The sequence below is a fragment of the Seriola dumerili genome, unplaced genomic scaffold (genome assembly GCF_002260705.1).
Source record: "Seriola dumerili isolate Sdu_G_001 unplaced genomic scaffold, Sdu_1.0 BDQW01000295.1, whole genome shotgun sequence".
NCBI classification, from domain to species: Eukaryota; Metazoa; Chordata; class Actinopteri; order Carangiformes; family Carangidae; genus Seriola; species Seriola dumerili.
The window spans coordinates 622,712-648,723 of NW_019174550.1; the positions used below are offsets into that span (position 1 = coordinate 622,712).

Genomic DNA, 26,012 nt, shown 5'->3' on the forward strand with positions numbered 1-26,012 from the left:
TTTGATTAACTTGAAGAAAAAGATGTACGTACAGCGTGTGTGCGTGTGCCTGCATGCACGTGTCCATGCTTTCATGCATGTGTTTGTATATGGGGGTAAATGGGTCAACTGGACTCAAACATCATCCTAGAAACAGGAAAACTTTGCCTAATCCTCTCCTTACATTGTCATAGAACCCAAAATAACACACACATCATTTATCATACACTCACATCTACTTACACACTCTGACCACACACACAATATCCTGTCAGACATAATGATACACACAGCATTTGAAATAACAGACACACACAGTTGTGCCATCCCTAATTTTGAACTCAAACACACATCATACACTACTATACAGAGAGACACATTCTTCATATACTTTCATTCTCTCTCTCACACACACACACACACACACACACACACACACACAGATGTACGTACACACACACACTGGGATTAGAATAACAGGGCAGAAGTGGAAGCGGACACATTAATGATATTATAGTTATTCAAGACGCCACAGTTTCCACGGCAGCCGAGAGCGACGGGGCCACTGAGCGATACAAACATCAGTCACCCCGCTGAGTCACACTGCAGTAATGTGTGTGTGTGTGTGTGTGTGTGTGTGTGTGTGTATTTCTACTACAAGAGAGTCTCCAGTTTAACAAAGTTCATTCATGTCTCTCTCTCCCGATGAGGTGCTGTGGCCCATTCAGATGTATAGTATCTTTACCTCTCTCTCTCTCTCTCTGGTTGGCATGGAATCAGAGGAAACACACACTGCGGCCTTCCATGCAACTTACAGTCAACACACTAATAGTTTTGTGTATTTGTGTGTGTGTAGGTGGGGGGGTTTAGCTGATGATGTCACACATTCCGTTTTCCATTGACACAACTGGATTGGGAATGTTTGGGGTAGAGGGGCCGTAAGATGATAATTGTGTTTTCGTTAGAAGGTGTGTGTGTGTGTGTGTTTGAGAGCAAGAGAGAGAGAGAGTGTGGGTATGAATGAATGTGCAGCACTGGAAGCCTGCTGAAAATGCTCCCAAATACATCTATATGGTTGAATAAAGGCTCAGTTATTTCCCAAAATGGCTAGACACTGTGGATTTTAGCAGACGTTACTCAAACACAAGTGAACTGTCCATTTGTTGGGGACTATTTTCAGCTGTGGATTAATACACATTTGGTGCTCTAATGAGTATACATCAGCAAAGAGGTGTATTCAGTCAAAATAAACTATACAGTGTGTGTTAATGGTAATGAAGGAACATGTCACCCAGTGTAACAGTGTGGCTCTCTGATGTGTTTTTAATAGCTGTGGAGCTCTGACACAGAGGTTGAATCTATATGAAGCTCTGACTACACAGACAGGATTAATAGTGAATTAGAGGAATTCATTGTGTGTTTTGTGGAATTTGTTGACAATAAGTCTGTAACTGTAACTGAGTCTTCAAATCTGAAGTGAAAAAAAGCTGCCTGAATAATTAGACTATTCCACCTTTTTACAAATCAAATCAACTTATCTCAAGAATCTCCAAAAGTCAAGACGATTTTTATTTGAGTCTACTGCAGTGACCTACCTTTTTTTTTCCTGTTTCAAAAGACAGACACTCATTTGTAGAGAGTTATTGTGGAAACAGCTCAACATATTTCACTTCCCAAGCAGATTTCTGCACTTACATTTTAACAAGATTTTTTAGTCAAATACAGAGAAATGATTTGATTTCTGCAGGAACGGTCTTGTGCTGGCCCATGAAGACCTGCTGAGTTTGATTCAGGATAGAGGACAAATAGAAAAACATCCACTGAAACGAGGATTACTGCATCTGGAGTCCAAACCAAAGTAGCTGAGGATGAAACAAAGTGAGTTTGAATCATGTGCTCTGGTTCACCTCCAGCTGTTTTGTCGATTGTGATCGTATCGTTTAATGAGTTTCTTGACTTCTTGAATCAGTTTTGATTAATAAGTTCTGTGAAAGACAGAGAGTTAGGTCGTTTATTTTAATGGCCCAGTGTCAGTGGGCTTCAGCGTCTCAGTGGGCTCTGCAGGCCCACAACAGCAGTGACTCCCAACATAGCCCAAACTCTTTAGGAAGACATGGAAAAAGCCAAAAAGTAACCTAAGGGGAGGAACTTTATATAGAGCCCCCCCCCCCTCCTCTGATGGCTGGATAGCTGCTCCAGCAACTAAGACATTTGTTCCTTCACCCAGTTTCATGTGGAGACCCACCAAACGAGAACAAAGGAAACCCATTTTGGGTCTTTGGCAACACTTTTAAAGAAGTAAAACATATGAGGAGTGACAGAGACACTCATCAGTGGTCTGATCTGACCCTCGAGACGCGTCACTGAAGCTTACAGATACTGCGGCAACAAATAATCGAATTAAAAGAATGTCTTTACCCGCTGCAGTTTGGAGAGGGCGGTTGCTAAGCTGACATCCTCTGTTCAAGACAAAGAAGAGGAGAAGCAGAGCCAGGCGTTCCCCAAATATACCCACCATGTGCCAGCACACACAACACACACACACACACACACACCAAGACCTACAATATCTTCTGACCCGACCCTGCCCTTCCTCCTGCAGCCACAAATGGAAAACCCAGGCAGACTTTGTATGTGTGTTTGCGTGTGTGTGTGTGTGTGTGTGTGTGTGTGTGTGTGTGTGTGTGTGTGTGCGTGTGCGTGTGCGTGTGTGTGTGTGTCCGTCCGTGTGTGTGTGTGTGTGTGAGGTCTCCCATTCAGTTTAGTTTATTAGTTAACTTGTAGTGTGTATCAACTGGCAGCCGAGGCCTAGAATATTAGTTTGTGTGCGTGCATGTGTGCTTTTATGCAAACATGTGTGCGTCTCCATGCACGTGCATGCGTGTGAGGTAAAGCTGTGTGTGTTCTTACTATTGTGGCGGTGTGTTGATGGAAAACCTATCTAGTTTTCCTCTGTGTCACAGCAGCGGTCCCCCTGAAGGTTTAAAACAGAGCGCGAGGATGGATGGGGAGGGTGGAGGGAGGCAGAGATGTGAACACAGTCCAGGGGAAAGTACAAAGAAGTTTCAGGCCATTTGAATATTTCTGGAGAATTTCACGTGTTTTGTTGCACAGGTAGAAGGAGTGGAGAAGAAGACAAAGAGGAACCTGTTGAAAAAAAAAAAAAAAAAAAAAGATTCAGATACTCAGCTCTCTGATTGTGGGTGTGTCCAGAGCTATAAGTGCCTTACCTGTGTTACTTATAGCCCTGCATGAGGCTCAGAGGAGACACACTCACACACACCTGTCAGTCCACACACCTGCCCTGCACTCCAGAAGCTGCACTCTCCACTCTACGTCTTCAGGTAAGACCCAGCTCACTTTTACAGCTGGATTAAACTTCAGTTGGTGGAATAGACCTTAAAAGTCTGTGATTTGTCTGCAGGATTGTTGCTTTCTTACAGATTTAAGGGGATGTTTTTTTTTGCATTTTAAAAAAAAAAATTGCACAAGTCAGATTAAGTTGAAATGTTGAGGATTTGAGGGAGTATTTCACACGTCTTTGCATTGTAATTCTGCAGACTTGTATGCTTTTTTATCAGCTGCACAAAGACAACACATTTGTTAACTGTTGATAGTAAAATGTTGCAGTTTGTGGAGAGAGTTTTTCAGGGTTTAGAGGGTTCTATTTTAAAATAACACATTTCTTTCTTACTTTAATGAGGTTTTTTTGTAAAACTAAGAATAAAAACTTTCAGAATATATGTTTAAATATATCAGACAAGACAAAATGCATCAACTTCTTCTTTGGTCTTTTTATAATGTATTTTCCTCTGTTAAGGCTTTATTTATTTAATGCAAAAAGGATGCTTGCACTTGATGCGGAGAGTCCAAACAGCAATTATATAACATCAATTTTAAGTTTTATTGTTTGTATTATATAAGATAAACTGGTCTGCTGCAACTTCCAGGTCAGTACCTGAATTATTCAAACAATGTCAGTTGAATTTAAGACAATGGAGGATGATTTGGAGTTTTAGAAAGGGTGTACGATGTTTTTTTCATGTTTGGAGGTAGTTTTAAATAAAGATCTTTTAGCAGTTTTGAATGGTTCAAAAGATGCATGATCCCAAATCTTTAAGCGCCAGCTCGTGACACTGATGTGAGGATGGCCAGTGTGTTGACTTTGTGTCATAATATCTTATTACACACTCTTTAAATGATGAACAGGCAGCACTGACAACAGGATTTTGAGAATGCGTTTGTGTGTGTGTACAGATTTTTGTTACAAGCACTTGAAGGGTCTTAACTTTTCCAGGGTGTACATATTCTGTAGGCTGTTTTGGTGGTCTTGAACGCCAGCCCTCCCACTGTCACCTCCCAAAGTGGCGTGTAGTGAATTACAACCCACTCTCCTCAAAGACAAACCAAACCTTCAGGCGTGGAAACCCCACATGAGAGGAAAAAGCCGGGCATTTCCCCTGCCCCACTAGCTGACACGGGGGGTTAATGGCCTCACGCACACACACACACACACAGTCCTGACCCGTTAATTTGCTCGTACTAGCAGCGTTAATGGCGTCCCCAGGGCTCTTCCACCATCACCACAACGGCGAGTCCCAGCACTCCCGCCGGAGGGAAACGGAGATGGAAAGAGCCGCCAATTTAGAGGGCAAGGGTCAGGATCCCCAAATTCCCAGGAAAATATGACTTTATTGTTGACACACGTGTTGGAGTGTGAGTGTGTGTGTGTGTGTATGGGGGGGGGGCACGTGAGCACGTGCATGCATGAACACCCATGCCTGCATGTGTGCACGTAGGACATATAAACATGATCATGTGGAAAACACAGACACACACAGGATCCTTCACACCGTCTCTATTCTAAGACTTTTATTCATGGTGATACACTGATTGTGGGAGTTTTCTCATGTGCACAGCTACGTGTACATTCATACGAGTCAGAGCTAAAATTGTGTACATACGTGTGTCAGCAGGTAGCTGTTAAATGAGGCAGATTGAGAAGGTAAAGACGGTATTGTTTTTATTCACATTCGTTCTTACTCAACTGAGTGACACACAGGCAGACCTGCAGGATGGGAAATCACCTTGCGTGGATAAAGGAGGGGGCTCTGGGCAACACAGCAGCAGGTGATCACCCCAGGTTGAGACATGAGTTTGGATCTACAACCTTGAACCATTCATCACAGGCTGTATATGTCCATGAACGTATGACAGCAGTTAAACCGAAAATGATTTTCATTTTTTCAAAGTCTAACGAGGCGTTTGGTTTGTGTGTTTTCTGTTTAGACCCCTCCAGGCTGCCGTCCAGATGTCTCTGCGCATGACCTCGCACCTCTGTCTGCTGGTCCTACCAGTGATGTCGCTGCTGCTGCTCCTCTCTCCAATTGGATGGAGCTACGAAGGCCTCACCCCTGGCTGTCACCTTTACCGTGAGTTACACATGCACAGTGCACAGTTTTAAAAATCACTCACAGTGTCCCCCATTGGCAGGAAAGAAACAGGCTTTATGGGTAATGTGGTCTTGAGAACAGTATCTTCACCAGTTCTTCCGGTTGGGACTAATAACCTTGATGCTGCTGTTTATATGAAAGGATGTGTGAGAAATGACGACAGTGATGTTCCACTCATCCACCCTCGCTCATCCCTCTGTCGTTTCCCTCATCTCCAGCCTTCAACGTGACCATCCGCAGTGACCGCCGCAGCACGTGTAAAGGCACCCATCTGGTCTACGCCTGCGTGGGCTACTGCGAGTCCAGCGCCTTCCCGTCCAGATACTCCGTCCTGGTGGCCTCCAACTTCACCCACAACATCACCTCCGCCTCACAATGCTGCACCATCAGCAAGGACGCCAAGGTGAGGAGCGGAGGGAGGCTGCTGCGCATGAACTACAGCATTCAGTTTCTATTTGTTTTTGTTCACGTTCGCGTGCATCTTGTGTCCCCTCAGGTCAAAGTTCGCCTGGACTGCCCTCGTGGCCGTCACCATGACGAAATCGAGATCCTGACGGCAAAGGCGTGTCGCTGCGACATGTGCCGCAAGTCCCGCTACTGACACATCAGCACAGTAAAGCTGTGTGGCAACTGTTGACCGGGATAAGAACCAAACTACAGTTTAAATGACAGAAATACAAGAGTTTCATTGATGCACCAGTAACTATCTACTTTTTCTATCTGCAGTTTGTCGACCTGTTTTGAATGTTGAGGAAAAATTCACTTGAACTTATTTGATTGAAAACAAATTGGCCTTCCCACCATGCTCCTGTCAAAACCAGGGAGTCCTTCATTTGTTTTCTTTAAGAATGAAAAGAAGCTTTAGAGAAAATGATGGAAAGATAGAAACATCTCTGTAGGACTAATTAAATAATGTGACTGAAATTTTCTACTAAAACCAAGTGAACTTCCTTCAGGCAGAGTGAAATTAGCTCTGGACCCGACACGCGGTACTTTAAAATTGAAATGCAAAATTCAAACTATTGGATGTGCACAAAGACGTGCTGTTTGCGCAATTGTGTGCGTCTTTGCGTGTCTGTCTGTCTGTGTGTGTGTGTGTATGTTTGCATGTTTCCTTGTGTGTGCTTGTGTAAAATGTGGCGTAAGGGTTGCTCTTCTAGAAAACTTGATTGACACGCATTTGTGTTAAAGGCAGTATAAACCATTCTGTCACACAAACTGAACCTTTTCTATATTTTGCTTCGAGGCTTGGCAAACATTTGATTTACTGTAAGCAGCTAGAAATAAAAACACACTTAGTGACTCAGTAGCAACAGAGACTTATAATCAAACTCACTGGTTTCACCTTTTCTTCTATACTTTGAAATACATCAAAATGAACGAGAATAATACAGTTCAGTCATCTCTTCATTGACTCATATTAAACAGAAAAGTCAATATATTGTCAACATTTGGAATCAACATAAAGGTCATACAAATAAATAGTTTCATTCTTTGCAATAACCACTAATCACAGACAAGAGACTAAAGAATGTACAAATTTTATTTATATTTATGAATTTGAACTGAAAGACATTTTGTAAATAATATCTATTGATAAAACCAAAGAATGTTCAATATCAATGAAATGAAAAGAGAAAGAATGCACTGTACAGTTTGTGATGAAATTGTGTTTCAATAAATTTCTGATCTGCAGCTGTTAGTGGTTTGTGTGGGCCTTTCCTTTACTTCTCACTGCACACACATGACAAACATGAACCTTAAACCCATTTAAAGCCTTAAATCTTATAACTTACATTGTGGCGACTTGAATTTTGTCCCCAAAAGGGAGGAGAGTCCCTGCAGTGTCACTGACATTACTTACAACAGCAGTACACACACACACACACACACACACACACACACACACACACACACACACACACACACACACACACACACACACACAGTGTGTGTACTGCTGGTGGAGGATTTGTCAAGCATCCTCTGCTGGCTAGCAATGAGCAGTTATCAGTTATTACTTTTTCACAGTCTGATGAGAATGGATAGAGTCAAATACCGTGTGTTAGTTTCAACACACAGTGGATGATACACAGCACGGCCCTGCTGGGCCACAAATAAGCTGTGGGTCCCAGTTGACCACGACTAGCATTTTTCTGTGAATAATATTGTGTATGTGCCCCGTCATCTTCAAGTACACAAATTACACAGATTTTTCAAAGTAATTTGCATTATGTGAGGACAATATAAACTTATGCCACTATTATATAGTATTAATTTTGTGTCACAGTAAAGCTTTGAGCCTTAAGATTAATACAGGACTCGATTAAAAAAGGGCCATTTGTCATTTCAAATTCAGTTGAAATTGTAATGTTTTGGTGAATATGAGGGCCTGGGGCCCCAGGCAGCTGTTGGTAATTTGGCCATGTTAAGCAGATACAGTACAAATAGTTGAAACTCAGAATGTATGTAACACTAACCTTTCTGATTTTAGATTATAATCAAAGCTACAGTTGATATACATAATAATAATAATAGTTTTACACATATGTCTCTAAATGTTTTTAAATTCAGTGTTAACATTACAAAGGCAAAAGAATCACAGAAGTCTTATTCTAATATTCTGATCCTTATTTTTATTTCATTCATTTCTCCTTTCCTACAGACATATGCTGTATATTGACACACACACATGTTCTTCAGTCTACAGGGGGGATAACTTTTAGTCAAGTATCCTTCATCCAAGGCCTTTTCTAAATAATCTTCTTGCTAACACGTCTCGCTGTCATAACCCCTCAGGAAGTCCCCCACCTCCTCAAATACCTTGATTCCATCTTTTTAACCTGTGTCATTCATGTCAGTGACACACTTTAACACTGTCTGCTGAAAGTGCTGCTCTGTCCCTCAGAAGGTCTCACACTCTGTGTCCTGTGTGGAGCAGATGGCACAGTGGCAGTGCAGGGCCATGGGATAGTGGTAGAGAGGGGACACATTGGGCTGGCAGCCCGGCAGCCGGGCGGTCATGTGGCGGGTACGGCTGTACGTACACACACGGTGGTGTCGCTGGATGTAGGGGGGATCCGGCACTGGTTTCTGCAGGGTTCACACACACACACACACACACACACACACACACACACACACACACACACACACACATACACACACACACACGCAACACTGGTTACAGGTATGACCTTTGACTAGAACTTCTTTCCAATTTACCAACAAAAACTTTTGTCAGTGAATGCAACAACGTTTCTGATATTTGTGTTACAGTGTCAGCACACAGAAAGTCTAAGACTGAGAAAATAAAATAAAAGAAGCAGATAAAAAGCTACATGTGTCTTTTAAAACGCGCCAAATGGATTTAAGCTCTCAGGCAAGAAAAGTCCGATCACAGACTGAATAATGCTCCTCTTTTCTTTCCTAGCTGACATCACGCTTAAAACTTTGAAGGTAATAAACTAAAAGAAGTCTGTGGGATCACAGCAGCTGATGGCACGCTTAATGTGGTGGAGGAGTGCAACCTGAGTGTAACCACTCAGGTTGCACTGACATTGTTAACGGCAGAAACAGCGCAGCATCTAACTCTCACAAACTGTTCTTATCAAAGTCTCTCTTTCTCTTTGTGATAAAAAAAAGAACAAAGTTGCTTCTCAGACCATTTGTCCACATTTTGTGAGCATGTGTTGATTAAATTTGAGCATGACATTTTCTGAAAATATTAACTCAAGGTCCACGTACTGACTTTCCCCTGAGCTTTCACTGCCAGAGCACTCTCTTCTGAGGAAGATTATGAGATGTGGTTGAAAGCCGCAGGAGGAATTAGCCAGTGGGCCTTGAGTTTTCATTTTTTGTTAAATGAGCAAACTCTATCCACCATGGCAGACTGTGTGATGCAGTTAAAGGCTCAGGAAAGAAAGGTAATGAGTGGAGCATGACTTAAGATTTTCTTTTACTATCGTGCAAAGACCATGAGATGCAGTAGAAAAAGCCCTGGAAAAAAGAGTAGTAAGTGTACCTTGAGAGGGTTGGGGGTTTTGTTTGTTTTGTTTGATCAGTCGTTTGACCTCCTGCCATGTGACTGAGTGATCTCTCCTGTCAAAGTCTTTAGAGGAGAAGGAGCTCTGATTCTCTGAGTTCCTGACCCACTAAACTTGGTTTTTCAATCACTCTGAGGTAAAAAATTTGAATCTCTGCGAAGTAGAACAAGTTCAGTAAAAGTTCACTAACCCACCCAACTTGGAGGGATTTGAGCATCTTTAATGACAGTGACATATGGGTCAGAGCTGAGAGTGGGTCATCAGCCTTCTTATGGTTTGGAGTGAATCCTGGGTCATTAATCATTCATTTAAACTTTCATGATTCCAGTATTATGGAAGCTTTCAGAAATAGCAGAGGGAAAAAAAAAGTGGGTCTCCTTCATCGGCTAAATGTAACAGATGAAATGCCTCTTTACTGAGTGTGTGAGCGTGTGTGTGTGTGCGCGTTACCTCCCAGGTGTGGCAGCGCCCCCAGCAGGCCTCGGTGGTGATGCGTAGTCCCTTGCAGCCAGGCTTCTGGGCCACAAAGGAGAACTCTCGCACCGCGCACCCTCGGAAACCGTGGAGTGTGGTTGTCACGGTAACACACACCACAGCTGCCTTGGCAACCAGGAGGAGGAAGAAAGAGAGGGACAGAGGGCGGAGATGCATGCTGGGTATGGTGTCAGAGAGTGAAATAAAGAGAGTAACTTTTACTTTTTATTGTTCAAGTTTTTATGTGCCATTATACTTCAGCTACAAGTGACCTGCCTCAGTGTGACACAGTAAACGTTAACATTGTTAGTGAGGAAACAAAGGTCTTATTTATTAAAGACAATGAATGTTATCATCAATGAATCATTGGGCCTGAAAGTAACTCAGTTCCTGTGTATTAATAACCAAAACACACTTAAATATTCAATTTGGTCTCTTAAAGTAGATAAATGTTTACTTATAGGTCATTTATTTCCAACAGTTCACATCTGTAGGAAGTGCTCAGTATCCAACACAGTCTGACATTCAGCATAACTCACGCCTCCCTCTAGTGTCTGTTTGAGCTACTGCAGCCGACAGCACCACTGACCTGTGCACTGCAGAAAGTATTCATTGGCAAATTTAATAGAATCGCAAATTTAATTTAATTTAAACAAATGAATTTAGAATTTCAATGCAGAACTATGTTAAATGTCAAATCTGACGTGGCGGTTATTTAATTTCACTCGCATGAAAAGCAGCAGTTTCTCTCCTTTTCTTTGAATCAGAATCGAGAGTCATTTCCCTGATGCTGCTGGAGACATCTGCTTAATTATTCTGCACATTTTTCAAGCAAACCCTCTTAGACTGTACTGAAACAACTGGAATCACAGAATGTTTCACTTGTTATAGAAATATAACAGAAATAAAAACATGACGTGGGATACTTACATAAGCACTAAAGCCACAGTGTGTTCTCTGGGAGTACAACGGCTATGGGCTATGAAACTACACTATCTGTGATGTAAAATAGTCCACTAACATAATTATGTACATGCTTTGTTCCTGAATCACCTCAAAGTCTCTTTAAATAATTTTTAGTCAAAGTCTAAAGCTACATACCCGCCCTGACTAACTTAATAGATGTTTAAAAAACACCTCTCACCTTTTCAGCTGAAGATCTTGCAGAGATTTGAGCTGCTGGACTCCTGTGTCTCTCTACCCAGACAACAACCAGTGACTGGAACCAATCTGTCCTTGTTGTTGTTTTTAGAAGGCCATTAGGGCGGACGGACACTCTGACATCATAGCAATTACAATGAAATACCATTAGAGACCCCAATTCCGAAATAATGGATACTCCCTGGAAAATACTGATGCTTGTCTATGTTTTCTTAACCTCAGCTTGTATCTCTCTGTGTGCGAGTGAGAGTGTGAGAGTGTGTGTGTGTGTGTGTGTGTGTGTGTGTGTGTGTGTGTGTAGTTCTTTATCCAACTAGTCTACTCCCAATGATGTCAGCAATGTCAGTGCTCAATCTGACAGTTATTCTGACAAAGGATTGGTCATTTGAATATAAAAACTTTTACTGGACAATTTAAAACATTTGAAACTATAGTTACATATATACAGTACATTGACCATGTACTGTATATATGTATAATTTCAAAGTTAATTTCAAAATGAAGGGAATAAACCAGATGATGTGATCCTCTCCTCTCCTGTTACATGGGCATTCTTGTTCTTAAAGTCCCAGTGTTTCTGCATGTTTTAACCCACTTACTAAAAGGAACTTCTACTATATCGCAGCTAACCATTGAACAAACCTTGCTATTATGTTTTTGCCAATCTTCAGTGCAATCATTGTTTTCTTCCATTCATTGCTGCATCATACTGTAATACAATGAAATCTTCCAAATATGCAGATTAACTGCGTCACAAAGCAACAGTACGGTCACTCTGAGCAGACTTTGCAGGTTTGATGCCAATTGTGATGGATTACACAACAATAATCAGTTATATGGAAATTAATTAAAGTCAGTGGTTGCCTCAAAAAAAAAAAAAAAAACTAAACATAGCATTTGAAGCAGTTTGGTGAGTATTGTTCCCCTTTTGTATAGTCTTCAAAATACATGTGTTAAGAGATTAAACCTGCATGAATTCATCTTTCGACCATTTGGAAGCAAAACAAGATGAAAACATCACACTTACATACCATCTCTTTATAAAGTTGATATGGCTAACATGAAAGCAAACAGTTGACCGTGCACACATCCAGCAACAAAGCTTTCAGGAAGAGTTGAGTTTCTGGACACCTGATGAAAGTAACTCCAAAATTCACGCTTGTTTTAGCTCTGTTTTGGTCTCGGCCGACACCTGAGAGAAATAGCAGGCTCTTTAGCCGCCAACGTTTCACTACGGTCACCAGCTAGCTGCTAACTTTATCCAGCGTGTAGCTCGGTGCTGGGCAGGCGCTCTAGTTGGTTCATCAGAGCTTTTTTTTGCTGATAAAAGCTGCCTGCAACCGGAAATGTGGTGTGATAACAGTGCAGTCTGGGGGCTTAATGACAAAACAAGGAGCTAAAAGAGGACAGAAAGTCATAAAAAACATTGATTACTGCAGCTTTAAGTTATGAACATCATGACTCATGATGACCAATTATCAGTGAGAGGAGTTGGAGTTATTCTCAGCCACAGAGACAAAAAGGATGACACACAAAAAAAAACCAGCACAGACTCCAGGAGTGTTTCTCAAAGTGAAGTTTCATTTTTAGCACATAGTTTTTTTTTTTCTCCATTCTACACCCCCCTGTAATGTCACGTACAGTAGTAAGCCTCTCTACATTCAAACCCCCCCCACCGCTGTGTTGGTCCCCAAAATATACATCTTCTTCTTCTGCATCGTCTTTATCATCTTCTCTAAGGTTTTTCTTCAACACAACAAACACAGACCATTGGGCAGACAGTGCAAATCTAGAAATTCAGTGAAATTGCTACGTAATGCGGTTGTAGGTTTCGGTAACATTATATTTTCATTCTGTTACTGTTGCTCTGACTTATTGCCATTCTATCGTGTCTAACTCTATGTATTTTCTTTCCTCTGTCATTCTCCTCCTCTGTTTTCATCTTTACCTGCTGCTTTCATCGCAGTCACACCTCCACTCTGATTTAAAGCATTTGTTTAAACTCGGCTGAAAGCGGCCGCAGAGAGGAGACGTGACGGTGAATGAGAGCAGCGCTGGATGGCTGTCTGTGAGGCGATACCGGAGCTCTCTACGAACACTCTCTCTTCCCCTCGCTTCCTGTTCCCGGAGCAGTTCTAGAACGGATGACGGGATTCTAGAACTGAGGAATATTATTGATCGATATCATTGAGAATTCTAGAACAGTGGGAGCTGAGGTTCTTTTTTCCCCGAGTCAGCTGACTGACTGACAATAACAATCAAGAGGGTTTGTGAATAAGCTAGCCAAAACAAAATCATAAAGAAAGCTGAGTTTTATGACAGCGAGGTCAAGTTTTGTCTCTTTTCGGTTGTGTTTTTGAGTATGTTTTTTTTTTTTTTTTGCCTGAATCAAAACAACGTTTGAAATCCAACTAAACAGGAAGGTTTGTTTGTTTTGATCTGCAGCCACATGGTGTCTGCAGGTGAAGGTATTGAGGTGTTCACTGCTTTGAGGCCACTATTACACCTAATCCATCAATGCATACCCAATTATTGCACATCTACTCTCCTGTTCTGTGCAGAAAAAAAAAAACAACTAGAGAAAAATTACAGCACTGTGGTACTTTGGGAAAAGAGAGGCATATGTCAGTGGTTCCAAACCTTGGGGTCAGGACCCGACAGGGTGTCATAAGATTAATCTGATGGGTCACAAGTTAATTAAAAGGAGAAGAAAACAAAACAGTTTTATTGTAGTAAGTAATTTATGTTCCTGATTTTCCTCAAATGTTTTTCTCTTTTGTATTTTTGAAGTTGAGTGCCCAACTGGAATGCACTGTTTTTGTTCGAAGGGGTCAAATAGCTAGGAGCCTGTAGAATAAGTGTTAATAATCTTTACTCAGGCTCCGATTTCTAGCTTTCAATCATATGCCACAGCCTTCATCAGCAGATGGAGTTTGCTCAGTTGTCATGGAGATGTCTCATTCTGAACACCAGATACAACATGACCACTGAGCTATGTCCAGGACAGCCGAGCAGCTCCATCCCCTGATGAAGACCATGACATTTGAATGTAAACTTCTGAAAAAGATCAGTGAACCTTGACCTTTCTCGTGATATTTTGTCTGACTGACAAATGTTTTGGAAGTCGTAAACTGGATGTTGGATTCAACACCTGCAATTGAAATGCAATGCAACGCTGCAGAGACAGATGAGGTGTGACCACAGCCCGAACACCAAGCCTGAAACATAAACAACACTCATTAACTCAATGAAACTTAAAGTGCCAAATCTGAGAGCTGCAAGTTCAATGGATTTCAAAACCTTGTTGACTTAGGCGTGATTTGAAGTGAGTGTTTTGAAAAACTGCTGGTCTGAAGAGTTTCTGAATGTTTGGTTACGAAGCAGCCGACAAGTATCTCTGCATCTCAAGCGTCAAAAAAACAATCGATTTGTTTTACGATACATTCGGATTCAAACCCTGTCCTTCAGGAAGGAGAGAAGGAGAGAGAGAGAAAAAGAAGCAAAGAGAGAATAGTTTTCTCTCGTTCTCAATCACTCTATCTACGCACATCTCCTGCTCACTGATTCACTCACTGGTTGCACACCAACACACACACGCACGCAGGCACACGCACGCACGCACACACGCACGCATGCACACACGCACAACCTGACCATCATTTTCAAATAAGGTTACATTTCCTGATCAAATAGAAAATAAATAGCATCAGTATCAGTTTTCCACAAAATGAACAAGATCATACAAAAACCAAGAAAATAAACAACATAATTACAAAGCAAAATCATTTTTCATCAAATAAATTTACACAGAAAGTACCTTTAAGACAATGTGAATATCAAGGACGCAACAGGAGTAAAAACAAGAGTGGGGGGGTAAACATTTGAGTGTGACACCCACTTCTTGTTTAACCCCCTTAAAAACACACAGATTATCCTGAAAGAATGAAAATATTGCTAAAATAATTTTTTTTTCTGTTTTTTTTTCACCTTCTCTTTATCCCATCGCTCTATCATAATAATCAGACAAGAATAAACAGATTTTTGTTGGTTCACACCGAAAAAAAAATGTATCATCGTCATGGTCGCCATCTAGCAGCGTCAGGTCTGCTGAGCCTAAAGGAACAGACGCTCTGGGTTCAGAAATCCAGCTGGACTGTGGTGCTTTTCTTTTGGTTTGAGACACATGTGGTGCGCTTCATTCATCCTCTGGTAACCTCTGTGTTGGGTGTGGGCGTACTGATCAGCTTGGTTTCATTTTTGGTTGTAGGCTGGGGGGCTCTCAACTTCAACTTGATAAAATCAAAGAAAGGCTTGTTGTGTGCCTCAAAATCAAAATTAAAGGTACCCTATGGAGTTTTTAGTGGAGCTATGGAGTGGTGTTGTTATGAGTGGGTCCTCCTTTTGTTTCTATCACACAGGAGCATGCCGGAAATTTGCTTTGGAAATGCATTCAACGCATTTGTTAGGCCTCAAGGATACACACAATGTAACACTGAATGTTTGTTTACAAGAAAACTCCACAGTGCACCTTTAATAAAAAGAATTTTAAAAAATTACATAGTAATGACCTTTAAACGTGGAATGTTTTTGGATTTTTACACAGTACCCCTTTAAGGTCCACCCAACCATGACACCAAAATCCAGAATTTCAAAATAAAAGAAAACCAGCCACCACAAATCCGGCTCATTCCTTCCCCTCTTTAAGATCTGTTAAAGGGGAATTCCGCTGAATTTCAGCACTCACATTATGGCGTCATACAGTTAACATGTGATGTGAATTCAGAATTCGAGCCGGCCTTCCCCTTTATGGTATCTGCTACACTAGTGTTTCTCCCATAATACACAACAGAAATATCCAGAGACATATGTATATATATAAAAACATTATCATCATCATCATTATCAGTAGTACTTAGAGTAGAGTAGTAGTAGTAGAGTAACAAGTAAGAAGAAGGAACATTATTGTACTTTATATCATTATCATCTTCATCAGTGGTTATTTAACCTTGAGGGACTTTAGGCTCGTCCTTTCGTGGAACCCGACAGAATGGGAGAGGAGTTAGCGCCAGAACCAGCTGTGTGAGTGAATACATATGTATGTATGTATGTATGTATGTATGTATGTATGTATGTATATGCGAGTATGGGCGTGTGGGTTTGTGTGAAATATTTTGCTGCATCAATCGGTTGTTGGTGTGTGAGATTTGTTTGACCTGGATCAATCTCTGTAGCTCTGTCTTCTCATATTTACACTAAATATGTGCCTGGATTTGTGTGTGTGTGTGTGTGTGTGTGTGTGTGTGTGTGTGCGTGTGTGTGTGTGTGTGTGTAATTTTGTGTGTGCGTGAGGGTTTGTGGGTCTGGTCTGTGTGGCAATAATTTTGGGACATTTGTGTGAAATTGCTTCTTTTGTTTATTAATGTATTGTGCTATCCACGCATGAAATAAGCATCTGTGACCAAAAGATAAATACGAGGCACAGTACAGACTCGGTTGGTTAAATGTTAAGACAAGTTAGACACATGTTAAACTCGGTTAGTGTTGCACCAAAAGAGAAATTTCATCTCTTATTATGAGGCAGGTTTGAAGCAGGCCAGCTACCGATTTTTGGTACTGACCTGCAGTTTAATAAACCAGCCTTTACTTTAAAATGCCAGTCTGCACTTTTGGACGATATTCATCTTCTGATCTGCAACGTAATGTGTGTACAGCAAAAAGTGAACCAGTTTCACACAACTCCGTAAGGAAAAAGGTACATTTTTTTATCTTGGATCACTGAGTTTGTTCGCTTTTTTCAAATTTTTTTTTTTCATAAAAAGCTCCCTCCTCGATGATACAAGATAGATGAAGATGTTTTGTACCTTTCTCTGTCTCCCAACACTTTCGCCATCAGCTTCTTGTCTTCTCCCTGTCCCCTAACCCCTGTGTTATTCAATCGCTGCAGAGCGGCACCTAGGTGGCGCTCTCCCCGGCTCCAGAGGAGGCCCCGCTGGGTTTGGGCTCGGGCTGGTCGGAGTGAGCCGTCTGCGGGGACGAAGGGGTCGGCGGGTCCCCTCTCTCGCCTCGCTCCTGGAGGTTGCGCTGGTTCCTGGCGGCCTCGGTGAGCATCTGCATCCGGCGCTCCTGGTGCTCCTCCAGGCCTCGCCAGAGGTCTGCACGCTCCCTCTCTCGCTTCAGCTCCCTGGAGGGGCAGGTCGAAGAGAAGGAGAGAGGGATGAAGAGAAAAGGATTGAAAGACCTGATGAACAACCTAATGATGCATCCAATGACTCGTGGGGAAAAAAAATGTATATTTCTCGCCCTCGTCGAGCAGCAGTTGTAGTGGTTGTAAAGACTGTTCAAATAAGAAATGGAGGATAAGGAGAAAGAGAATGGTTTGAGAAGAGATAAAGGTAGAATAATGGAAATGTTATGATTCTTACTACAGCCCTTTAAATTCCATGAAACTGTTCCTTTAAAAGGAGAGGTTTAACATTTTGGCACATTTTTTGCTATTTTTTCCCTATACAGAAAGATGTCAAAATGACAATTTTCAGTTTTTAAATGCTGGAACTTTTTCTTAGCAAACAACAGCAGGGCTCAGTGGCGTCTGCTTTGCCAGGTTTGACACCATTATGCCTTTGGAGCAGTGATGTAACACTCACAGGAGGCTTTTTTCTGAATTATAAGTACTTTTACTTTTGATACCTTCAGCTCGTAACAACATTGTCATCACTGTCAGACAGTTATTTCTTATTAACAATTTTAGTTAAATAGTGGCATTCATGTCAACTTGAAGCTCGTGGGTCATGGAACAACACCCTGAGACATTGAGACATATTGAGCCAGATTTACTGGGGTACCTATGTACCTATGAAAAGCTAAAGTCAGGGAACAAATGTCTCTTGTGCACAGTAAACACCACAGACTATACATGAAGGACTGTAACATGATCGCACTGTTGGATACATATGGGGTAAATCCCTCTGCCCACAGGTGGGTATATACTGTATACCTGTATACTTGAGTATACACATCAGAGGCTAGCTTCTTCCCCAGCCTTTATGCTAAGCTAGGCTGAACACATCCTGTCTCCACCTTCATACTTTATACACACACACACACACACACACACACCGAAAACTGATAGGAATCTCCTAATTTCACTTAGAAAGAAAACACATACAACTTTTTTTTCTCAAAATGCTGAACGTGTCCTTTATATTTCGTTCCCCAGTACTACCCGATACCTCGAGTTTGAAACGGGGAAATGAATAAAGTGGAATCATGATGTGGTCTGTGTTCAAAAGATGACCTAAGCGATACATGCTTACAATGAGAAATATAATGTGATGGATAATGGAACAAACAACCATGACTTAAGAACCTTCTATTTCTTCCTCTTGTTGTCACTGTTGTATCCAGTGACACAAACACACACACACACACACGCACACACACACACACACACACACACACACACACACACAAAGAGAGTGAGTCATGCTCACTTCTGTTTCTCCACTTTGTAGGAGGCAGTGAGGTCATCAAACAGCTTGCTGTTCATCTCCATGAAGGTCTTCAGCACGTTGTAGATCAGAGACACGATGGTCCTGGAGGGACGGAGATAGAACATAATTAATCTGGCCGATCATCTGTCCCGTGGGATTGTGGGTTAGGAGACAGAAAAGCCTGTGTTTTTGGGGGGAGGCTGAACCACTGGCAACCGTATGTGTTGCCTGAATAATAACACATTCATGTATCCCTGGTAGGTTATAAGCCTGTTAGTTGATACGAGGCTTGTAAAGAGTTTGAAGCAGCTGTGAAGCTAAATGGTAAATAGTCTTCCTAAGTATTAGCAGTGGAAGAGAGTAACTAAGTATTTCCATTTCCATGCTACTTTATACTTGTAAAGTACCATAAAATATCACTTGCTTTTAAGTAAATAATGTACTCCAATACATTTATTCAACAGCTATAGTTCGCGCTGCTTTGCAGATAAAGATTTTACTTCCAAAAATATGATCAGTTATAACACAATGATGTTAATCATACAAGTCAGCAGTGTATAAAATAGACACAATTTGCTCCACTTTAACAAGATGCAACATTAGACGGTTGCTAACATGTTAATGCATCAGTAATAATAATCTAACAGGATGCTATTTATTACAATATAACACTCTGGAAGGGACCATTCTCTATAATGAGTGTTAGTGACACTCAAGTATAGTTTGCTGGTAAATGTAATGGAGTATTCTTTTATTATAATAATGATAATTCCATCACTGAGTGTTAGCATGAGCCACCACAATGAATGACCTACAAGGGGAACATGGGTGTTTTTGGTGTCTGTGAGCTAAATAGATTATTTATTGCCTCCAAAATTGGTGCACGTTGCAATGGGACCAAACTGCACAGCTCCACTCTGACTGCGGGGGGCCAGATGACTTTTTTTGGATGCTGCTTTTTTTTTTTTTTTTTCCCCTCACATAAGGTGACCGACAGGCCAATCAAAAACTTGGTGCATTCTTCCTCACTGGTCCCAGTTTGAGCTTTCAGAGGCGTTTTAAGGCATCTGCCAAATGAGATAAGGGTCAGTGCCATGGCTTTTATCCTGATTGGAGCTCCCCATAAAACACATCTCTCCCTCTGATTGGACAGATGAGCGACTGGGAGCGCTTTCAAATGCAGTCATTTTCCATCAAAACAGTGATAGAGCTCAAGGTTACACCCAATTCGACCAAAAGCTAAAAACAAACACTATTAATGGACTTAAGAGTTGCATTCATTTGTGCGTGTTTGTGTTCGTTTGTGCCACTGACTGGTTCCAGTGCTCCTTGGAGACTCTGTAGAGGGTGGCGAATACCAGCGGCAGGATGACTTGACAGTTCTCCTCTATCAGACTGAGGATGTACTCGTTGTTCCAGAAGTAAAGTGCCCGCTCCGCAACCTGAACCACACACACACACACACACACACACACACACACACACACACACACACACACACACACACACACACACACACACACACACACACACACACACACACACACACAGAGAAGAGTTGACTCTCATTTATTGGTACTGACTACTGTTTGCAGCATGGTTTGAATGCAGAAAGGGGGTGTGGTGTTAACCTGGAAGTGAGGGCTGGAGATACAGGCTGCGATCTGTTTGAAGAGCGGCTCCTGGACTCTAATGAACTGAGACGGCTCAATCACATCCAAGATCTCCTCGATCTCCCCCAGGAACATCACCTAAACACACATACACAACAACACACACATTTTATACACAAAATACAAAAAGGTTAAGATGCTCGCAGCAAAGTGTTGGTTTTTTTTAATCTGCCGTCTCACCTCTTTCTGCGTGCAGGTTTTTGGCCAGTACTTGAGCAGCCCTCTGATGATCTGCAGAGAGAATATGAAACACATGAATATAAATAAACACCGCAGCCATTAGCTCAGCAGGGTAGCTGGCTGGCTGGCATCCATCTGCACCATCTCCATTAACTCATACTCTGGCTAGAGCATTATCAAGTATGCTGTTAACTTTGCACTGAGTCTCATTCTTACTGTGCTGATATTGGTCAATGAGTTGAATGACCAACAGTTTACATTGGTGAACTATTTACAGGACTATATTGATTATAATGTTTGATGTTCATGTGACTGGCAATAATATTAAAAATAATGTCAGTTTTTCACAACATGAGTCTTAATTTTGTAGTTTAGTCCATCATTTCTATCTGTAATGACAGCACTACACTTATTAAAATAATTGCTGACTGCTCAGGAAAACTATATATTTTAGATCAAAGTTGAATCAGCGAGCCTTTAAACTGTGATGGATGTTCACAGCAGAGTGTGGGCAAAAGTTTAACTGTTCGAGTGAATGAATATAAGTCCAATATTCTCTCTGATCTGGTCTCCACCACTATGTTCACCAGCGAGTGTTTTAACCGTGTCCGTCTGCTGGTCAGGTGGTGTGTACAGTGGATTTATCAGAGCTTTTCCACTGAAAACAATGGCAAATGTAACAAACCAGAATTGATGAGCAAGTGTTGTAAGTATAGTAAGGTAGCAAATCAGTCTTACATATTCAGTGACTGTAGCATCTTTCTCCATAAACTGCACCACACAGTAGGCCAGCTGTAAGGACAGAGGAGACCATGTTAGAACACACACACCAATGCAACAGCACACACACACACACACACACACACACACACACACACACACACACACACACACACACACACACACACACACACACACACACACACACACACACACACACACACCCTGAAGCTGTCAAGAAGACAATGGGGATCTCAGCACTTATCCCTCAGGATTATACATTGCTAAAGATCGGAAAGACAAGTTTTCCAAAGGGAGATGTGTGTGTCACAAGTGTGTCTATGTGTGTGTGTGTATGTGTGTGTGTGTGTCTAGTCTACATCAAGGTCTTGTCTCCTATTATATGATCTGCATTCATTTCCCATTATTCAGCAAGTGTGTACGTGTGTATGTGTGTGTGTGTGTGTGTGTGTGTGTGTGTGTGTGTGTGTGTGTGTGTGGTGTGTGTGTGTGTGTGTGTGTGTGTGTGTGTGTGTGAGCGCGTACATGTGCCTGTGTGTGTTTTGCGGTTGCCCCCTCCACCCAGGCCGGTTGCCGTGGCAAGTGGGCACCGTGGCGACGGAGACTGTGTGTGTGTGTGTTTACTTCGGAAGGAGTGATGTCACACACACAAAGTCCCTTAAGGGCAATGTGAGATAGAGTTTAGACCTCTTGTCTCTGCCTCTGTCTTTTCTCTTCGGTCCTATTTATACCTTTGCCTTGCTCACATTATTAATGTGCGGGTCTATTTTACAGCTTTCACATAAGTTCATTCGAATGTCAATAAAATAAATGTGTGCTGGATTGAGCAGTTTTTTCTGCGTACTGTCAGATTGTTGATGGTTGTTCTGTATCTTTTTGTAGGACGATCAGTTTTTTCTTTCTTTTCTTTTCTTTTTTTTGTTGTTTCTTTCTTGGTCTCATTCTTGACCTGTAGCTCCATTGTCTGTCTCTGTGTCTGTCTGGCTTTCACATCATCCGAAGCTTTCATCTTTTTTATTTGCCCTGTCTAATCCCCTTTCCTTAGTACAGTGTACCTTTCTTGTTTGTCTGCTCCATCCCTAACTTTCCCGTCCTTCACTCACACCACAACATGCTTACAGACGCACAGGGAAGGAGGGAGCGGAGGCTAAAAAAAGGGACTGGTGAAAGCAGGGATGTCAGGCTTGAATAAAAAGAAAAGCAGGAAAAAGAGAAGGATTAAAATGAAGGTGCTGAGCGGTCAGACTATTTAAAGCATTAGCGAGGCTTTAGAGGAATCGCTTGGGGTAAATATGATGTTGGATTCTGTTGTCAGGCTGGGCTTTGTGGGTGCAGCAGGCCGTTGTTGGGATAAGGATTATGGACATTGTAGTCTTTCAAAGGCTGAGGTTTTACCAATATTGATTTGTCAAGGCTACAGGTCAAATTAGGCTTTGTATTGGGGGGATGAAGTCACTCTAGAGAGTTGGCCTCGCCTGGGAATTTGTGATGACCTGCACATTAAAAAGTAACCTTGCCAGGATTTTACAGGTTCGTTCTATAACTTTGTCAGACACTGTATAAACGTGGTTATTCACAGTTTTATTTGAAGTCAAAATGAAATTTGAATTCTCCTCACTGGAGCACATCACAGATCCCGTGTGGCCTGATACAAAGCGTTACAGATGACTGTTAGCAATTGAAGACATCTGTTCCTTTACATCACTCAGCATTAGGAAGGACCCCTCATGCTGTATGTCACTCAGATAGTAAAAGCTAACAAGCTACGATAACTAGGTTTCACATAGACAGTGAAAGATACTTAGCTTAGCTTGGTATCATTAGCACTGAGTCCCACTCAACATGCTTTTTGTTGGGAGCAGAGTCTGCCGCTAGCCTTTGTTTCAATTGTTTCTATGATAATTTATAACCCAGACGTTCAGGAGTTTTTTGACGGTAATCTGAATCATCCAGAGTTAGGGACCAGGGGATTAGAACTAGTAGAAACACTGATTAAGTTTCATGCTAGAAACCAGTGATTCACTGACGCAGTTCAAAGACACAGGACCTCTCCAGTGGCTGGGAGCTGAGCTGCCTAACATCTCCTCAGCTTTTTTCTCTGATAACTTCAGATCCAGACGTCTGATGTCTAAAATCCTTCATCTGGTTATGATACATAGTTAAAGATGTCCAAGGTGTAAAAAGTATATCTCAAAAATGTAACTTAAAGCTTAATAAAAGTCAATTTTGAGCTTCTGGTGGGATATAACAACGCCAACGCATGCGTGTCAGGGATATGTCGTCATTGACAGCTGCCCAAATGAAAAGGAAGCGTTACCATGATTAAAATCACAAATACAAAAGTGCTAAAATCACAAATGGAACCGAGACATGGATAAAAACGTCAGCGAGGTTGTGTGACCGTTCGAACTGAAGTGATATCATAAACTGCACCAATCAAATTAGAGTATGAACATCATCAGTCACAAAAAATGACACCCCTGGAAAACACTAACGTACGGGGTGCTTTCACAGCAGAGAAAAACAAGGATGTGTTCACCGGGTTCTTAGAAAAGATGAATTTATTTGGAGCCATGATGTGTAACCATGTTGTGTCTACGTACTATAGCTGAAACAGCTGTTATTACAGTTCACTGACCTGACTGCACATGAGAGAGCCCTTACAGCCCTTACTACAGGAGGGATGACTCAAATGTATTTCACAGTGTTGAGAAAGCTTCAAGATTATTAAAAAGGTGCTGCTGTGATATTATATTTTGATATTCAGATCTAGAACTGGGTCACTCCTGCGCAGCCACACCTACCGAGTGCAAAACTGCTGTCCACTCGCGCCGTTTCCCCCGTGACCCCGTCAAACTGAGTGTGTGTTTGAGCGTGTGAATAATGTATGTGTGTGAACCGCAGGGAGAGAGACGGGGAGGAGAAATGTAGGGCACGGTGATGCTGAGACCCAGAATACACAAACACAACCACCCACTCCACCACCCATAAACACACACACACACACACACACACACACACACACACACACACACACACACACACAGACCAATTTGTGGAGAACAAACTGTACCTTCTGCATAATCAAATAATGTGTGACACAAATAAAATGCACAGGCACATACACACACACACACACACACACACACACACGCACACGCACACACACAACAGACTGACTACCATCTGTGTCATCAAATATTTTGATAGCCCAAACACACATAGTCATACACAAAGCACAAACCAAAGGCACACACTCAATTCAAAGGTGAGTGTGTCTCTCTCTGCAGTGTTATCTGTGACTCAACTCTGCCTCCTAGTGGCAGATTTCACACATTGGAAAAAGACACTACCACTGCTGCGGTGCACTTAGGGCTTGATTCCTATGTTTCCTCCTTAAACATGCACGTTGTATTCCAGCCAAATGTTCGTAGACACCGCTAACCGTTACATAAAACACAAACTCTTAACAGGAGATTTTGGTGACGCCTCGGGTTACTGCTAGAAGAAAATACAGGCTCAGAGGTACAGAAAAGGAGCCAGTAGAGCCAATCAGATCCTACGGCAGGTGGTGGATTCTCTACGGCCTACAGTAAAGCATGTTTCAGTCAGGAGAAGAACTGCACACTAAGCTTAAAAGGATGTAAAGTTAATAATCTGGGTTTGATTTAATAGTTTTAGTTTAACAAGATACAAATATAATTTCAGTGGCTCTTGCATCCTGAAAAACACTAGCAAGAGGTTCTTAGATTTGAGATGGCGGAAATGATGTCAGGATAGATACAGCATCAAACTACATCAACAAATTTTTCTGCTGTGTATTTTTTTTTTTTTGTCGTGTCACATTAAACATAAATGGGGGTCAAAAACAATTGGCAAGTTTTCATGGCCAAAGGCTACCAAAGGAAACAGTCTAATGTGTGAACTAAGAACTTTAAATGTTGATGTATTAAGGATTAAATCACCGACCTGTGCATGGAAGATCGAAAGGGACTTTGCCGTGTGTAGCGGGATGAGGACCCGAACCAGGAACTGCTTATGTTCGGCCTTCAGAGGCAGAGCGAAGCCATTAATGATGCTGGAGAGGAGATGAGAGGATGGTTAAAGTTACAGTCACAGTTCGCTTTCATGTTTGCTTTCTTTCAGGCAGAAACAACAATGCGAAGTGTTCCACTCCTGTCACGTTGTCTCTCTTTCAGTTAGAATCTGTCATAAACATGAGACATGATTCAGAGAGTCCTGAGTCATTTCATTATTAATTAACCTTTCAATAATTTTGAGGTCAATCAATGAAACCTTTCCCACAAAGAGACTTAATCAAATTGCTTGTTTTTGTTACAAAAAACAGTCCCACTTAAATTGATTAGCAGAATGGTTGTTGATGAATTTTTGATCAGTCGACCAATCGATTAATCAATAAATAGTTTTAGCAGGTGATCCAGATCAGCCGTTAGACAATCAAATATGAAAGAAAACGTTATGTCATGGCACTAGAAGTCTATTGTAACTTCACGACTAATAATGTAATCCTCTGTGGTGAAGTTGGTATTTAACTCTACAGAGAACAGTACAATCTATTTACATCACATATTACTCCAAAAACTGCCAGTTCACATCTGCTTTGGTCTGTGTGGTGGAGTCTATTCTTGTACTGAGTTCATTTCCTAGTGACTGGACAAATGCGTGGTCTGCTCTGCTCACTACTCCACTGACACAGCGGCAGTTCAGCCTGCAGATAGAAAAGTGTGAGCGGCGGGAAGAGTGGGAACTAAACTTGGAAAGTATGACACTTATCGAGCAGCGCTCGGAGCTGTT

The 26,012-nt window shown here is 41.7% G+C and overlaps 3 protein-coding genes across 3 annotated transcripts in view; 1 reads left to right on the forward strand and 2 right to left on the reverse strand.

Annotated features, from left to right (window-relative positions):
• The first annotated feature begins 5,290 nt into the window (after positions 1-5,290).
• gpha2 (glycoprotein hormone alpha 2) lies at positions 5,291-6,033 on the forward strand. Its single transcript, XM_022758414.1, has 3 exons — positions 5,291-5,411; positions 5,651-5,835; positions 5,929-6,033. Exons 1-3 carry the CDS (start codon positions 5,291-5,293, stop codon positions 6,031-6,033), a joined length of 411 nt encoding a protein of 136 aa, XP_022614135.1.
• A 2,012-nt stretch (positions 6,034-8,045) lies between these two features.
• On the reverse strand, positions 8,046-11,158 carry LOC111231353 (glycoprotein hormone beta-5-like). The gene is made up of 3 exons (XM_022758413.1): positions 11,097-11,158; positions 9,929-10,130; positions 8,046-8,525 (listed from the first exon to the last, which is right to left on the reverse strand). Exons 2-3 carry the CDS (start codon positions 10,127-10,129, stop codon positions 8,337-8,339), a joined length of 390 nt encoding a protein of 129 aa, XP_022614134.1. The 5' UTR covers position 10,130; positions 11,097-11,158; the 3' UTR covers positions 8,046-8,336.
• Positions 11,159-16,497: 5,339 nt separating this feature from the next.
• ppp2r5b (protein phosphatase 2 regulatory subunit B'beta) overlaps positions 16,498-26,012 on the reverse strand; it is a 36,842-nt gene continuing 27,327 nt past the window's right edge. The window contains exons 7-13 of the mRNA XM_022758355.1: positions 25,167-25,275; positions 21,195-21,248; positions 20,457-20,507; positions 20,235-20,354; positions 19,918-20,045; positions 18,604-18,705; positions 16,498-17,294 (exon numbers count right to left, since the gene is read on the reverse strand). Coding sequence (XP_022614076.1) covers positions 17,066-17,294; positions 18,604-18,705; positions 19,918-20,045; positions 20,235-20,354; positions 20,457-20,507; positions 21,195-21,248; positions 25,167-25,275 — 793 coding nt within the window. The 3' untranslated portion in view covers positions 16,498-17,065. The remainder of the gene's footprint in view (positions 17,295-18,603; positions 18,706-19,917; positions 20,046-20,234; positions 20,355-20,456; positions 20,508-21,194; positions 21,249-25,166; positions 25,276-26,012) is intronic.